This window comes from Neomonachus schauinslandi, chromosome 12 (genome assembly GCF_002201575.2).
Source record: "Neomonachus schauinslandi chromosome 12, ASM220157v2, whole genome shotgun sequence".
Classification (NCBI taxonomy): Eukaryota; Metazoa; Chordata; class Mammalia; order Carnivora; family Phocidae; genus Neomonachus; species Neomonachus schauinslandi.
In genome coordinates this window covers 90,843,679-90,861,482 of record NC_058414.1, presented here as the reverse complement: position 1 = coordinate 90,861,482, position 17,804 = coordinate 90,843,679, and the positions used below count along the sequence as shown (strand labels likewise).

Genomic DNA, 17,804 nt, shown 5'->3' with positions numbered 1-17,804 from the left:
TAATTAGTCAGTCTGAGGACAAAGTATCGTGGGGTGCACAGTCTCTCTGTGATGATATTCTAGGGTGAGACAGTCTTGAGTGTGATGTTGGGGTATCATTTCCCAGAGGTGGTTTCCTTACCAAGCTTTTTTGAATCTGATTTAGAAAATTGGACTCTTTACCCCTTTACTTCCTCACCAAGATCATGACCAAAACTAAGCTCCTGCAGGGAAGGATCATGTCTTGTTCTTTGCGTCCTTAGTTCCTAGGACCTGATGTGAGGCTATTCCTCAGTGACATTTATTGGGCAGGATGCCAAATTGCATTTGGGGGATTATGTGTAAGAATAGCAAGGTTTTTGCCTGTAACTCACGTCTTGTGCATGGAAATATCTCTTCCTAAAATGATTCCAGCAACATTTTCCAGCATTAAAAAAAAACAAAACAGAACAGAAAAAACACAACAACAACAAAAAAACCCCAAAAGGAATACGTTGGTGGCTGTTGATACCAATGTGTGTCTTGTGGTTTCTCCCCACTCTAGTTAAATGTGAATGTGAACAGCTTCCAAAGGAAATTTGTGAATGAAGTCAGAAGGTGTGAGTCACTGGAGAGAATCCTCCGTAAGCCAATTTTCTGTTTACTGTCTAAATGTGAACTGGTGGGGAGGTAAGTGGTTTGCAGGACTGGATTATAACAAACATGTCCCTATTTGTATAGGGACAAAGTGTTCTAGAGACAAAGTGGGGCAGTGAGAGTTGGGATCCAGATGCTGTGGCAGGTCCTGGGGGCAATTTAGGCAGCTAGCCGGCTGAAAGTCGGCTGTCTGCTTGGATCCATTTCTTAGGGGAGAAAACACAATCACCTTGGGATCTCTGGTGGGGTTTCATCCCACAGGTTTCCTGGAAGATGAGATGCAAAATGAGATTGTGCCTCAATTGCCAGAGAGGCCCCCACCGACCCCTCTTCCACGGGAAATGATTATGCTGGAGGTATGTTGAGCCAAGGACATGATAGCGGGTGGCCCTCCATCTTTCTTTTTCTCTCTACTTCCTTTTATAGAACACTGAGTGCCCGCCATGCGCAAGGTACCTTAGAAACAAAACCTGGCTGTGCCCTCTAGAAGCTTATAGAGGAGATAGTGGAGGAAGGAGGGAGGGGTGAGGTGGTGGGAGAGAATGTCAAAAGATAGGCAGAGCCAGATCCTGGAAGGCCCTGCAGATCTTGATTTTAAAAAATTGGATATTTTATCCTCAGAAGAGGAAGGGCCCACTAAAGGAGGTGGGAAGGTAGGGGAGCTTCACTGCCCGAGCCTTATCTCTGGCTGGGTTTGTTTGTTTTTTTCTTTTAAGATAACTTAAAATTCTTGAAATTTTTGAAGCTGTTAGTGGTATAAATAAAGATACTCTGACAGAGATATGAGACTGGCAACTCCCCTGGAAAATATTTTGGATCCTGTCATACTAAATCCTGGATATTTTGGGAGAAGTTGTGTTGGTTGTATGTTTCAGACAGTACCTTAAAAAAAAAAAAATCAGTGCATCCCCCCCCACAAAAAAAAAAGAAGAAGAAAGAAAGAAAAAAGAAGAAAAAAATCAATGCATCTAAATGAGTTTGGTATTGGCTGATTGGTTGGTTTTGAAACTCTACACTCTCATACATTCGTAGTAATAACCAGTTAGATAAGGCACAATCAGATGTGTGCCAACAGTCCTTACTCAGTATTTTCCTTTTAGATATTATTTATTGTTGTTTTTAAAGATTTATTTATTTTTTTTAGAGAGGGAGAGAGAGAGAGAGAGAGAGCTGGGGGGGAGGGGGGAGAGGGAGAGGGAGAGTCTTAAGCAGACTCTGTGCTGAGTGTGGAGCCAGATGCAGGGCTTGATCCCATGACCCTGAGATCATGACCTGAGCTGAAACCAAGAGTCAGACACTTAACTGACTGAGCCACCCAGGCACCCCTGGATATTATTTATTATAAAGATGAAATTAGAACAACATGAGCTTCTGAGTGGCAATATCTGTCTAACCATTGGTCAAGGGGACAGACTGATTCAACTGATCTGGCAGTGAGTTGAGTGTTCCTCCAGCATTCCTAGGGAGGGGAATCCTTCTGGCAAGAGTAAACAATTGGCTTTGGGCCCTTGGCATGCAGAATTTCTAAAGAGGCTTTCATAACAATCCTAGGGAAAGTATTAATTAAAAAAAAAATCTATCCACAAATCCACCATTTCAGCAAAAACTGCCTTTTCTATTTTCAGGTTTTATCCTTATCAGCTATATTTTTACGTAATTACATGTCCATAGTCTACATTATTATTTTATTTTATTTATTTATTTTTAAAGATTTTATTTATTTGACAGAGAGAGAGACAGCGAGAGCAGGAACACAAGCAGGGGGAGTGGGAGAGGGAGAAGCAGGCTTCCCGCTGAGCAGGGAGCCCGATGCGGGACTTGATCCCGGGACCCCGGGATCATGACCTGAGCCGAAGGCAGACGCTTAACGACTGAGCCACCCAGGCGCCCTACATTATAATTTTCTATGCATTTACTATCATATTGTAAACTGTTTCTTAAATGATGCATGATTCTCCAAAATATTTTTAAAAGCAGCATTATTTTTAACAGAATCATTAAGTGGATAGAGCAAATGGTTAAGAAATGGGGATTTCATTTTTTTCCCCCACTTTTGTGCCACTGTAGTTAGTGTTCAAAATTTAGGGTGGTGATTACCTCTGGGAGGGGAGGGCATGGGATGCAATTGAAGTTGGTTGATATGTATGTGGGGTTCATGGTGCAGTTCTCTCCATCTAACATATGTAAAATTTTCCATCATAAGAAATGTTAAAAATTCAATTTTGTCTGATACTAATATGCTTTTGAGGGTGGTGGGGGAAGGTAACTAATATTTGCATGGATATCTTTGTTTTACTGTTTATTTTTAAAATCTTTTTGGTAAGGGTGTCCCTCAGGTAGATTAAAAGAAATCTAGCATGATAATCTCTGTTTTTTAATAGATGATCTTAATCCATTTTCAGATATGTGGTTGCTGATTTACTGGCAATTGTTTTTGTTAAATATTGAATTGGTACAGTAGAATTTTTAGAAAATATGTGTAAGGTGGAAAGAATAATGATATAGCAAACACCAAGTGCCATCACTCTGTAAGACATAAAAGATGACCACAGTGATGCTCTTAAAAGCCTTCTGTGTGCCCCCCGTCCTTCCGCTCCTCCCTTGAGATAATCCTGTCCTGAATTTTGTATTTTTCTTTGCCTGGTTTCTTCATTGTTTTATCACATATTTAGTCTTTTAAATAGCATATGATTTAGCTTTGCACATTTTAGCTTTATATAAATGAAATCATCATGTTTCTTCTTTTGCAACTTGCTGTTTTCTTACATCATTTTATTTTTTAAGACACCGTATTGTTTCATGTTTCTGAAATTAATTTGTTTTCACTGATGGGTAGTGTTCTTTTATTGCATGTTCCATACTTTATGGAACTTTATCCATTCTACTGTGGGTGGACATTTGGATAAATGAGAAATGAGCTTTCATTCTATACCAAATCTTAGTAGTGCATTCATGAATTGTGTCCAATAAAGAGTTGATCTTCACCTATTAGATTTTGAATTTCAATACCTATATTTTACATTTCCAAGATTTCTTAATTGTTCCCCTTTTATATTTACCTTTTCTTTCATTTTAGGGCATGTTGGTTTAATAATTTTTTGGTTTGTGTGTGTGTGTGTAAGCAATGCCTTCACTTATCTCTTTGAGCATTCTAAAAAAAAAGCCTTAAACTCTTTTTCAGACTAATCCATAAAAATAATTTCACCCAATGTGAATTTGTGTTCTGATTGTTGATTTTGTTGGTGATTTTTCTTTTTCTTTTTTTTTTAATTTTTAAAAAAGATTTTATTTATTTATTTGACAGAGAGCGATATAGCGAGAGAGAGCATGAGCAGGGGGAGTGGGAGAAGGAGAAGCAGGCTTCCCGCCGAGTAGGGAGCCTGATGTGGGGCTCAATCCCAGGACCCTGGGATCATGACCTGAGCCAAAGGCAGACGCTTAACAACTGAGCCACCCAGGCGCCCCTGATTTTTACCTGGGATCATGACCTGAGCCAAAGGCAGATGCTTAACAACTGAGCCACCCAGGCGCCCCTGATTTTTCTTATCATTAGATTTCTTCTTGAGACTTACTCATTTTGTATGCTCATTTTGGAAGGAAGATTGTTTTTTTTCTTTGTTTTTGTCTTCTTGCGTGTTGTGCTCACAGTTCTCTATATAGCCTTTTTTACTTGCTTGTACCTGGTTCTCCAGATTCCAACCCAGAACTAGCGATTCCTCTTGTTATATTTCATCATTGCAGTGTGTTTGGGGCAGAAGGAATTCTCAACATGTAAATTCACTCCAGCTTCCCTTTTTTCGTGTTTTAAATGGGGGAGAGACATGCAATTTGCTGAAATGCCTTGGCTTCTTCAGGAAGCTAATTTCCATCCCTGCAGAGTGTTTTATAATCCTATTTGATGAAAATGGATCTAGTTTATAGCTCTATTCATTTTGAGTTGGACTGAACATGCCACTCAACTTCTGGCTATATTATGATACACTGAATTCTTCTTTGATATTTAGTTATTTGTAGTGGTTAATGTACAGTGAATATCACAGCACTGTCTGCCTGCTTTCCCTTCTTTTTCCATTCTTCATAGACTCTTCTAGAAAAACTGGAAGAGGAATTACAGGAAGCCAACCAGAACCAGCAGGCTTTGAAGAAAAGCTTTCTAGAACTGACTGAACTCAAACATCTGCTGAAGAAAACCCAAGATTTCTTTGAGGTTGTTATCTGGGGACTCTTTATTAAAGGGACCTTTCCCCCAGAGCCTCAAGTTTCCATTTTGAAAACTGGCTGGTTTGGAGTATGCATAAATCACGCTTGTTTCTGTCCCATGCCGAGGTCATTAGTGAGTGGGGAGGGTATTCCGGGGGAAACGTGGTGCCAATCTGAACTAAACACAAAGATATTATGATGCTCTTTGGAAAGTATGTGCCCTAAACACGCAGATGGAAGTGAGAACAAAGCACAACAGTGAGTTTGGGCAGATTTGGGATTTCGGTAGTAAAAGACTGGGGGAAGTTTTTGATCTGGCAAGGAGCACTCGACTTTTTGAATTCTCTTAACTATTTGTGGAAAACTAAAGTTTCGTTAAAAATAGACAAACCTTTGAGGTGGAGGGAGCTTTGAAGGTCGTCTAAATATGTTTAAGAGAAAGCAGTAGTTCTTTGACTTTCAGACAGAAACCAACCTCGCTGATGATTTCTTTATGGAAGACACTTCGGGTCTCCTGGAGTTAAGAGCGACACCTGCCTGTGTGACTGGAAAACTGGGGTTAGTGTAACTGCTCTGAAAGTTACATGTAGATGGGTTTCTGGTCCACAGTTCAGTGCCTGGAATGTGATAGATTTCCCAGAGGGTCTGAGTGAGTGAGTGAGTGAATGAATGAATGAACCAGAAACTGGAATGAGGGCTATTTCACATGAATATAGACCTCCACACTGTAATAAACCCAAGAGTAACCTCTTCAGGTTGGTGGAGTGGGAGGTAGTGTTACCTTCTTGTTAATGGTGAAACTAGCATTCTGGGAGCCTGAAGAATATAATGTTTATATTGTTCCTGCAGGGGGAGGATGTGGCGAGAATTGTTTAGATGCGTTTTCTCAACTGTTCCCTGCTTCCTTATCTTGGAAATACTGCTTTGGCAATAAAATAGATTTGAAATTTGCTGTTTGAAGTGCAATTAGCAATGAGGTAGTCATATGATCACATCATCCACAAGAAGGAGTAATGTGGTATTAAAATGCATGGTGATTCAAAACAGTGGGATTTCATTCAGTGTCCAAGTAAAATTGATGTGTATGCATTGAAAACATTTGATCAGAAGGTAACACAGGCTCAGCGCACGTTTAAAGTGAAAGACCAATGAAAGTAACCATTTTAAAATTAATAGAAAAAGTTTCAATTGGAAATTATCTAGACACAGGGATGATTTTAAAAGTAGAGATAAATGGAAATGAGTATGTCTGTTTCACTTCTAGCACATTATTTATAAAAATGCATAGAGCCCATTGCTGAACAGTTGGAACAGTTCCTTTCTTTAGCTACCATGCCATAATGGCGGGCTATCATATTGCTAATTGCAAGTAAGTGACTATGTAGTATCGGGGTGACTAAGGAAGTCTCAATACATCGGAGGAAACAGGAGGCCAAAAGGGACTTGGGGCAAGTAGGGGCTGGGCTGCCGAGTGGCCTCGGGACCTCTGCCAGCTAGTGAGTCCTCCTCGTGCTCAGGGGGAAGCGGGCCTCCGTCTGGTGCTGGCGCGTCCTCAGGTCCTGCGGGGCTTCTCCCTGCACCCCGCTCCCTGGGCCTCAGCAACGTCTCCCCGTGTGACTGCCCAGGTTCACCGCCGGGGTGATCAACAGGGAGCGGATGGCGTCCTTTGAGAGGCTGCTGTGGAGAGTGTGCCGAGGGAACATCTACCTGAAGTTCAGTGAGGTGGACACGACTCTGGAGGATCCCGTCACGGTGGGTGTCGCGGGCTGTGGAGAGCTCTGTCCTCAGTTTCCCGGGGCCCTCGCCGGGGGCTGGCGGGGGTGGGGGGGGCGGTTCTCTGAAGCCGTGGGTCTTCAGTTCTGTGAAGCTAAAAGCCACTGCCTTTCTTTCTCCTGGCTTTTCTCTTCCCCCACTTTGTAAAAAAAAAAAAAAAAAAAAAAAAAAATTCCTACAAAAAGGTCAATTCAAGGACTGATTGTTGTTAACACCCCACAACTATTCATGCTTCCAAGACCCAGCTATACCAGGTCCTGGAAACTTAGCAGTGCTCCCGCCTCGGGGGGCGGCAGCTGGGTCTTCCTCACCAGGAGCTAAGAACTGGGCTGGGTCAGTGCGCCCCAAGCTTCAGTGTGCACCTGAGCAGGAGTGACCTGGGCATCCTGTTAAAATGCAGATGCTGATGCAGTGGGGTGGGGGCGGGGCCTCCGATTCTGCATTTTTTTTTTTTTTAAGATTTTATTTATTTATTTGACAGAGACACAGCAAGAGAGGGAACACAAGCAGGGGGAGTGGGAGAGGGAGAAGCAGGCTTCCCGCCGAGCAGGGAGCCTGATGTGGGACTCCATCCCGGGACCCCGGGACGGATCATGACCTGAGCCAAAGGCAGACGCTTAATGACTGAGCCACCCAGGCGCCCCACCCCCCCGCCCCGATTCTGCCTTTTTGACCAGCTGTGCTGATGCTCGGAGTCAGTGGACCGCCCGCTTCCAACAAGGATTTTGAGAGGACTCTTCACTGAGTACCCCGCACTTACTGCTATTAATTCTGTAATGTTGGCCTTCTCTGCCCGTCCAGTCAGCATTTCAAGCTGCTTACTTTTTAATTCCAAGTTGCGCTTATTTCTAAGTGTCCTAATCTTTTCCAGAGTAGAGGTGAAAAAAAAATTAATTTGAGGTTTTATCTCATGGAAAATAATTTCAGAGTTAAGTGAAATTTAAAATAGGAAGAAAGCTTATTTTTTCTCTTGTGCTCTTTCTCTCTCGTCCGTAAGCCAGAAGCAGGTTGTAGTAATAAGCGTGGAATCTTTTTTTTTTTTTTTTTGGTCTTCTCTTGATCTTGGAGAATACAATTTCCCCCTGTTATCAGTATGTGTCCCTTATAGATATTATTTTAAAAATTGATGTTGAATCATCACTTTCCACAACCATGTTTTGACATGTAATAGTTATGGTGATAGAGTATAAAGTAGGCATCTGGGAAAAGATGACATTCACCTGTTGATATAGAAGGTCACTGAGCAGATGACATGAGATCAGAGTGGATTACTGGTTCTGGTGGATCCAGGGACAGGAGGACCTGAGAGATTCAGAAAAGGACCAGGGGTCCTTGGGCAAAGGAGCCTTTGGAGATAATGTAAAGCAGGTAGCCCCCCAAATCCTAAATAGCCCTCCCCGGCTCCCATGAGCAGTTGCCAAAATGACGATTCATTTTTATCTTCTTTTCAATTGATGCAGAAAATTTCCAATGAGTTGATATGACATTATCTATCTACTTATGGACTTTGTTTCCAGTTTTTCTCCAGAATACAGACACTATGATGACCATCTTCATGCATGTCATTGTTATTTCCTTTTGAATTACTTCCTTGATATAAATTCAAGGAAATAGGATTACTGGCTTAAAGGGGGTGGGCATTTTCATGACACTTGGTGGCTCCTGACAAAGGGCTTTTCAGTGGGGCCATACCTGATTCCAGAGCCCTGAGTGGCATATGGTGAGTGCACTGGATTGGTTATAACTTTTCCAACGATGGATTTCATTATTTTGCCTTTACCCCCCTCTGCCCCGAATTAAATAAGAGTAAAACAGCACATTGCTTTGCTTGAGCACTTTCATACATGCTTGTGAAATATGTATTCTTTCTTGTGAATTGTCACACTTGGACTTGAGAATTACATTTTAATCAGTGTTCCTATGGACATACAGTGAGTCAAAAATTAGACATGGCTTTACCTTTGTTAAACATCAAACACCCACTCACCCTTGAAATGTAAATATTGTATGTGAGTTAACTCTGGTGAGCTAGGTCTGCTACTTTCATTTTAAGCCTTATAATAACCTGGTTCCTCTCTTCTGCATGGTTTCTTGTTTATAAACCCACCTCTTAAGTATAGCGTTAGAGGTGAATACAGGCTCAGCTGTGGTCTGGCTGGTATATCCAGTATTAGGGTTATTGCTTTAAGGCTGCCTTGGCCTCTCTCAGTGGCCTTGCCCTCAACCATAAAGAATTACAAACTTAGATCAACTGGGAAAAGCTGAAGTTTTCCAGCTGTAATTTTTTTTTTAAGATTTTGTTAAATAATCTCTCTATCCAACATGGGGCTTGAACTCATAACCCGAGGTCAAGAGTCACATGCTCTACCAAGTGAGCCAGCCAGGCGCCCCTCCAGTTATAATTTAAAAAAATTTTTTTAAATCTAAAAACAGGATTTTACATTTCTATTACATTATAACCAAAAAGAAAAAATTTTATATATATATATATAAAATTATGTATTATTGTGTAAATTATTTATATTATGGATAATATATAATATATATTTATATATATATATAAAAATATATAGTTTTTACTGTTGTGATTTTCCAGAAAGAAGAAATTAAAAAGAACATATTCATCATATTTTATCAAGGAGAGCAACTCAGACAGAAAATCAAGAGGATCTGTGAAGGGTAAGAGGCTGTTCATGGCTCTTTCATCAGTGATTTGGGTCACGATTAGGTGAGGAGGTGTGTGAGACAAAGTACTCTTTTTTTTTTTTTTAAAGATTTTATTTATTTATTCATGAGAGACAGAGAGAGAGACAGAGGGAGAGGGAGAAGCAGGCTCCCCGCGGAGCAGGGAGCCTGATGCGGGACTCGATCCCAGGACCCTGGGATCATGACCCGAGCCGAAGGCAGACGCTTAACCGACTGAGCCACCCAGGCATCCCGAGACAAAGTACTCTTGACTGGAGGTTTCTTTGAGGTCCCTTAGGATTTTAGAACAACTTTCCCGCATTTGACTAGATAGTGTTAAAAATGCGACTGATCCTTAAGAGCTGTGGGAATAGGAGCAGAGAGGACTTGAGTAAGCAAAAGTCAAGGTAACAGAAAGTAGGCATCATAACCAAGTCCGTGTATTCCTTCTCACACCCTTTATCAGCCGCTAAGAAGTAGGCACACCTCATGCTGAGCTGTTTCTGATTTTACAGAATCGATTTACTCCAGCAGAAATTATTCAGTAGAGGGGCGCCTGGGTGGCTCAGTCGTTAAGCGTCTGCCTTCGGCTCAGGTCATGATCCCAGGGTCCTGGGATCGAGTCCCACATCGGGCTCCCTGCTGGGCGGGAAGCCTGCTTCTCCCTCTCCCACTCCCCCTGCTTGTGTTCCTGCTCTCGCTATGTCTCTCTCTGTCAAATAAATAAATAAAATCTTAAAAAAAAAAAAAGAAATTATTCAGTAGAGAAAGATGTTATTACATTAATAGATTCTAGGGAGAAGAGACAAGTCGAGCCGTAGTCTTATTTACCTAAAAGCTCACAGGTTCTTTGGTTTGAGTGAAGCTCATTCATTGAATAGAATCATAGCTTGAATTTAAATAGTAGCGAGCAATGCATCAGGAACCCTTAGAACTGGGACTCATTTTCCGACTGCCAAAGAGACAGTTATTCTATTTTTTTTTTTAAAGATTTTATTTATTTATTTGACAGAGAGAGACACAGCAAGAGAGGGAACACAAGCAGAGGGAGTGGGAGAGGGAGAAAGCAGGCTTCCCGCCGAGCAGGGAGCCCGATGCGGGGCTCGATCCCAGGACCCTGGGATCATGACCTGAGCCGAAGGCAGACGCTTAACGACTGAGCTACCCAGGTGCCCCAAGATGGTTATTCTAGAAAAAGGTGGTCATCTAACCAAAGTCAGCAAGTGATGGCTTTGGCAGAAGGGGACGTTTTGGCAGGCTTTTCCATGGTAACCCCCTGTGACCTTTGGAATGTCTGAAACACAGGTTTCGAGCCACCATCTACCCCTGCCCAGAGCCTTTGGGGGAGCGCAGAGAGATGCTGGCCGGCGTCAACGCGAAGCTGGAAGATTTAATCACCGTGAGTGAGTAGTTGAGGCGCGTGACCTGACTGGGGGCTGCCGAGGGGCTACTTTTGCCATTTCCATTTAAGTGCTGTGACCCAGTGCCCTCGCCTTCAGGCCAGCTGGAATGTTAACTATGCTCTCCCAACGATCATGACGGAAGATTTCATAATCAGAGCACGGTGTCCAGTAAGCTGGAGGTGGTGATTCTGAATATCAGTATGGCTCTACCTGGGCTTGAGCCCCAGTCAGCTTTGGGTGGCCAGCCCAGTCGGATAGAAGGAGCCCTTTATTGTGAGCCCGGCCTGGGCCACATCTGGGATACAACTAACTAGCCAGTTAAGTTGAACAACCAGTCTGACTGATTCTTTTTCCATTGACTCACCCAGTTGTTTGAGTGGATCAATTACTTCTGTAAAAACAGTGAGTGAGTCTAGTTTCACCATGTGAACACACCCCAAATTCATAGCCTCTTGTAAAGTGAGTTGTCATCCAGGTTGGCACTCAACACTCATGTGATTGGAACACTTGCTTCAATAAGCTTTGAAAGGAATCCACTAAAAGCAGCTGGGCCTGCATCACATTGCTTCTTCCAGATGAGCACTGTCCTATAGAACTTTCTGTGGACATGTTATCTAACCTGCAAGCACCATGCTGTGGCCACGAGCCGCACGTAACCACAGAGCCCTTGAAACGTGGCTAGTGCAACTGAAGAACTGAATTTTTATTTTATTTTTTTTAAGATTTTATTTTTTGCGAGAGAGAGAATGAGAGACAGAGAGCATGAGAGGGAGGAGGGTCAGAGGGAGAAGCAGACTCCCTGCTGAGCAGGGAGCCTGATGTGGGACTCGATCCTGGGACTCCAGGATCATGACCTGAGCCGAAGGCAGTCGCCTAACCAACTGAGCCACCCAGGCGCCCATGAATCTTTATTTTATTTTATTTTATTTTATTTTATTTTTAATTTTTTTAGAGGTGGGGAGGGGCAAAGGGAGAGGGAGAAAGAAAATCTTAAGCAGGCTTCATGCCCAGTGCAGAGCCTGATGCAGGGCTCAATCTCACAACCCTGAGATCATGACCTGAGCCAAAATCAAGAGTCAGATGTTTAACTGACTGGGCCACCCAGATGCCCCCTGAGTTTTTATTTTTAATTAATTTTAATTAAATTTAAAATTTTCGTGGCTGCTGAAATCCGTTGTTAGCACAATTCTGGATCCTCAGGGAGTGATTTAGAAATGTGGTATGTGAGTGTGTTTGTGTTGCGAGACGCTTAGAATAAGAGACATCTTTGCCCTCCTAGAAAAATGTGCTTAATTTCTTTAATCCCCTCTATTACTTCCTTGTCACTTGTCAAGGAGATTGTGTTTCCCTGACGCAATTACCCTTCAACTACTTTCCCCAAACATTCCATACTAGATTTTATGAAAGCTTCATGAGGAAAAGAAGTTATTCCAAACTTATGTTCCTGTTTAGTCTGACCTGGGGAGCCACCGGTGAAGGTTGCTGAGACGGGTACACTCTGGTAGCCCTGAACAAAAACGAATCCCATTAAATAAATTCTCTGTGGGCAAAATTGTCCATTCCCTCCTTCATTAATTCACTGGTCATTTATTGAAGACATTACATATGTAAAGCATTTTGATAGATGTATTAATTTCCCAGGGCTGCTATAACAAATGACCATAAACTGGGGGTGCTTAAAACACAGAAATTTATTTTCTCACAGTTCTGGAGGCTTGAAGTCTGAAATCCAGGTGTCAGCTGAGCCAGGCTTCCTCTGAAGCCTCTAGGAAGGGATCCTTCCTCACTTGTTCTGCTATGGTCCTAATGTGTGTTGCCCCCACCCCCAAACTCATATGTTGAAAACCTAATGTCCAAGGTGATGGTATTCAGAGGCAGGGCCTTTGGGAATTGATGAGGTCATGAGGGTGGAGCTCTCCTGAATGGAGAGCCTGAGCCCCCCACTCCCCTTATAAAAGAGGCCCCAGAGAGCTTGCTTGCCCCTTCTATCATGTGAGGATAGAATTTGAAGTCGGCAACCCAAAAGATAATCCTTACCTAACCATGATGGTAGACCCTGATCTCAGACTTCCAGCTTCCAGAACTGTGAACAATTAATTTTTGTTGTTTAAGCCACCCAGTATGGTGTTGTATGATAGCAGCCTGAATAGAATAAGACCTCTCCCTAGCGTCTGGTGGTTGTCGGCAATCCTTGGTGTTCCTTGGTTTGTAGATATTTCAGTCCAGTCTCTGCCTAATTCACACAAGACATTCTTCCCTGCATCTCTAGTTGTCCAAATTTCTACCTTTTTTTTTTTTTTTTTAAAGTAGGCTCCACGCCCAGCGTGGAGCCCAGTATGGGGCTCCAACTCACAACCCTGAGATCAAGACTGGAGCTGAGACCAAGAGTCGGATGCTTAACTGGCTGAGCCACCCAGGAGCCCCTAGATGTCCAAATTTCTTATAAGGACACCAGTCATATTGGTTAGGGCCCACTCTACTGCAGTATGACCTCATGTTAATTACGTCGGCAAAGACCATGTTTCCAAATAAGGTCACATTCATAGTTACCAGGGGTTAGGACTTCAACGTGTCTTTTTTTGGGGACACAGTTCAATCCATGACAATAGTACTCTAAGGAATTTAGAGGAAAGGGAAGATATAATCTTTGCCCAAGGGTTTTAACCTCTACAAGGGAAGATAAACTGCTCATGAGGGTTGATGGCAGGTAAGGGCTGCAGGCCAGAGGAGGGAGCCCAGAGCCGGAGAAGCCATGATGGCTGACGGACTTCCATTTTGCCACATTGCCAGAGCCCTGCATGAGTGTTCCTTGTTTCTCAGTGTGCTGTTCCCCGTCCAGGTCATCACACAAACAGAGTCTCACCGTCAGCGCCTCCTGCAAGAAGCCGCTGCCAACTGGCACTCCTGGGCCGTTAAAGTGCAGAAGATGAAGGCCATTTACCACATCCTGAACATGTGCAACATTGACGTCACTCAGCAGTGCGCCATCGCCGAGATCTGGTTCCCGGTGGCAGACACTGGGCGCATCAAGAGGGCATTGGAGCAAGGCATGGTGAGTGGCAGATGGAGCTGGGGAGGGGACGGATGCCTCACCTCCAGCCTCAGCAGTGCCTCTGTCAGGCGCTCGGAGGCCGTCAGCCTCCCACGTCACATGAACTTCCCAAGGACCGTCTCCCTCATCTTTGTATCTTCAGTTCTTAATCCAGGGCCGGGCAGCTATTAGAAACTCCTTTTTTCGCAAATATTCAACATTTCTTTGATCTTCAGCAAGTGCATGTGGAGCACTGCTGTACCAATCACTCTGCTGGTTGTGACGGTAGATACCAGTCAGTGTGACTGTAGGTCCGTCCTTTCCCTCATGAAGGTCACAGTCTGGCTGGAAAGACAAATAACCAGACACCTGTGCTCATTGTGTGCCCACAGCTGTGCTCAGCACTCTGTACCCCAGTTAAGGTCACAGCCTTCATCCTTCGCCTCTCCAGATGGTCACTGGGCCCCAGGAACAGATCTGGGGCTATGCGGCAGAGCAAAGCCCTGCTCCCGACAGACTTTCTAGAAAGGAAGACACATAGTAAGCATATCCATCACTAATGTGATTTCAGGCAGCAATGGTGGTGAGCAGGCAGTAGAGTGAGGGATGGGGGAGGATGGGGTGAGGAGGGAGGCTTTGTTCTGATCACCTATTCACCCTGCTGGTGAAGAAGGGAACGGTACGAGACGGCCAAACACACAACAGCTGCCCCCGGACACACGAGACTGACAGCAGTTGGTTAGTCACATATGCTCAGAGCCCAGGGGAAGAGGACACACACACAGGGCTGTACAGGGCCACATGGGGGTTGTCCTTGGGGCTCGCACTTGGGGGCAGAATGAGCCAGCTGGGGCTATGGGCTCCCATAAGAGGAAGGGGCCCTGGTTTCCAGGGGAGGACGAGAGGAGCTTATTTGAATACATTTCTGGGGTGGCAGGGAGGCGGAAGACTAGGCAGGGTGGTCTGGCCTGTGGGGGAGCTAGCTGGGTGGGGAGCCTTTCCTGCTCGGTGGGTGCAAATCTGGTGAGGGCAGAGGACCTCACGGTTTGGCCTTTGGGGCCCTGTGAGACTCAAAGATGTCAAGGCAGCGCTTGGAATTTTAGGTCTTACGATACCATTCTAGGGCTGTGACTGGAAAAGGCCCCTCTGAGCAGGTGGCTTGGAACAGGAGCGGGCGGTGGGGTAGAAGGGGGAGCTTTCGGGCCGGAGGGTCTGAAAGAAAGGCCTTGAGGTGGGATTGGACTAGGAGGTAGGGCCTATCTTTATCCCCCTTGTACAATGAGGAAACTGAGGCACAGAAGGTAGGAAGTGACTTGACCACGGTCCTGGAGCCAGGAAGCAGGATTTGAAGGTCCCCGTGTGATAGTCCAGTAACGACCTAACGGGGCACTTAAGAAGAGCTTGTCACTCAGATTAGGAAGGATTGGGGTGCTTCCTGGAGGAAGTGAAGCCTGAGCTGGAACCATGGAAGGGGTCAATGAGCAGGTGACCGGTGGTGGGGAGGGGCATGTGGTGCAGGCCCACCTGAAGGCCAGTGGCTGGAGAGAGGGTGCAGCCAGTTTAAAGAACGGGAGGAAGATCAGGGAGAGGCTGCAGCATGGTCCTGAAGGACTTTTAGTGGTGTAAGGGGTCTGATTTTTTTTTTTAAAGATTTTATTTATTTATTTGAGAGAGAGAGTGAGAGAGAGAGCGCAAGAGGGGGTAGGGTTAGAGGGAGAAGCAGACTCCCCGCTGAGCAGGGAGCCCGATGTGGGACTCGATCCCGGGACTCCGGGATCATGACCTGAGCCGAAGGCAGTCGCTTAACCAACTGAGCCACCCAGGCACCCAAGGGGTCTGATTTTATTCTCATGCCAGAGTGACACAATCCAGTTTGCATTTTAGAAACGTTTCAGTGCAGTGTGGACGAGGCTGCAGAGCTATCGGGGAGGTGTCCTGATGTCGGGATCTGAACTGAACGGGGTCATCCTGTCATCACGAAGGGGTCTGACTTGTACAAGGCCACTTCGGACTGTTTCTACAGTTTCTTCAGCCTTCTGAAATTACAAAAGTCTTTTCCAGATAGGAGTAGAAGGCCCTGTGTGGGTAGGAGGTGAGGGGAGAAGTGTAAGGGGTCAGCTTTCATTATCATCATCATGAACAAGCAAAAAATACTTACTCTATGCCAGGTGTTATGTCAGGTGCTGGGGCCCATGTTAAAAACAAAACAAAACACCACAGTCCTTGTCTTTAAGGAGATCATGATCACATGAAGATATATAACAATAGAGTAAGGAACTCCTTCACTTGCTGTGTGACGTAGGGGAAGTTACTTAACCTCTCTGGACCTTCATTTCCTCATCAGTCAAGTGGGGCTTGATAGGTAGTTGATACCGACCTCATGGTGTTGTTAGGAGCATTGATGAGCAGTCATTTGGCTGGTGCTAGGTCCCACTGAGTGTGCAGATGGTAAGTGCTGTTAGACTTTGGAACCACCAGAAGGTTCCTGGAGGGTGAGCCTGGGGAATGGTTCATACCTGGGTAAGATGGCTGGTGTGGAGTCGGCTGGTTTCCATGCAGAAGTAGTGGGGATGAAGGTGTGAAAGGAGTCTAAGTCAATATTGCAAAGAAGTCTTGATTACTAGACTGAAGAGTTTTGATTTCACTCTTTTGGTAATAAGCCTTTGAAGATTTTTGAGTAGGAGGGTAGCATGACTGACACAGTCCTCTTTGTTTTATTTTATCAAAGGATTTCACTGTCTGGAGTGTAAGATAAATGGAAGGGAAAGAGACAGAGGAGGACAGCGAGGCTCGGGGATGGGAGCAAGAGGAAGAGGGATTTGAAAGGGACAGGCAGGAAGATTTGGTGATTGGTTGATTGATTAAACCAGGAAAAGGGACACGTCTGATGATTCCAAAGGTTCAGGGATCTGGAGAATGGAGTCTGCTGAAGCGAGGCCAAAGGAGGACCTGGCTTTGGGGCAAGTTGATGAGTTTGGTTTTAGGCTCCTAGATTTTGTGGGGTTGCTGAGACATGACAGTTTGAAAACCCAGGCAGACAGTTAAAACAGAATTGCAATTCGGAGGAGGGTCAGGGCCATTTGAAAGAATGGGGCAGAATGAGGAAAGTGGATAAACTCTTGAGGGAGTGAGTAGAGAGAAAGGAAAAGTAGAGAACCCAGAACTGAGCGCAACAGGTGCATTTGCAGGAGCAGGAGAATGGAAATGGCCAGAACTCTACTCGCTTGATGACTTTCCTTTGGGATAAACTAGATAAGTATTAGGAAGGTATTCACTTTTACAGATATGGTCATGGGTCTCACAGAAGTCAAGAAATTGTTCCAAGTTTACCTTTAAGGGATGGTGCAAATCGGACTGTGATCCATGTGCTGACACCCAGCTCAAAGCTCTCTTCCTTGCATTTTTGTCAATGTTTTTTGTAGGAACTAAGTGGCTCCTCCATGGTCCCCATCCTGACTGCAGTGCAATCTAAAGCAGCTCCTCCCACATTTAACAGGACCAATAAATTCACAGCCGGCTTCCAGAATATTGTAGATGCCTATGGTGTGGGCAGTTACCGGGAAATGAACCCAGGTAAAGGGTCTGATGCATTGAATAACGGGGAAGCTTAAAAATGAAAAGCGGGTAAGATTGACCCCTTGGGTGGCAGAGGAGGTGAATTGTTGAAAACTGTGAGATCCCTAAAATCTTATTTGGCTTCCTGATGCCCTGCGTTGTCTTGCATAAATGGCGATTAGTGAACGATTTGTTCTTTTATTTTTTTTTACCTTTTTTATTATTATGTTAATCACCATACATTACATCATTAGTTTTTGATGTAGTGTTCCATGATTCATTGTTTGCATATAACACCCAGTGCTCCATTCAGTACATGCCCTCTTTAATGCCCATCACCGGGCTAACCCATCCCCCCACCCCCCCTCCCCTCTAGGACCCTCAGTTTGTTTCTCAGAGTCTATAGTCTCTCATGGTTCGTTTCTCCCTCTGATTCCCCCCCTTCATTTTTCCCTTCTTGCTATCTTCTTCTTTTTTTTTTTTTATTATGTTATGTTAATCACCATACATTACATCATTAGTTTTTGATGTAGTGTTCCATG

At 44.3% G+C, this 17,804-nt stretch overlaps 1 protein-coding gene across 2 annotated transcripts in view; it reads left to right on the top strand.

The window, feature by feature from the left end:
- The window catches only part of ATP6V0A4 (ATPase H+ transporting V0 subunit a4), a 52,888-nt gene that overhangs the window by 499 nt on the left and 34,585 nt on the right, over positions 1-17,804 (top strand). The window contains exons 2-10 of one of the 2 annotated variants that reach the window (XM_021692893.1): positions 524-602; positions 877-971; positions 4,697-4,822; positions 5,279-5,373; positions 6,441-6,567; positions 9,185-9,267; positions 10,579-10,672; positions 13,516-13,728; positions 17,130-17,280. In XM_021692893.1, the coding sequence (XP_021548568.1) occupies positions 524-602; positions 877-971; positions 4,697-4,822; positions 5,279-5,373; positions 6,441-6,567; positions 9,185-9,267; positions 10,579-10,672; positions 13,516-13,728; positions 17,130-17,280 (1,063 nt within the window). Of the gene's footprint in view, positions 1-523; positions 603-876; positions 972-4,696; positions 4,826-5,278; positions 5,374-6,440; positions 6,568-9,184; positions 9,268-10,578; positions 10,673-13,515; positions 13,729-17,129; positions 17,281-17,804 lie in introns of both variants that reach the window. The other variant, XM_044920247.1, reaches the window with a different exon arrangement.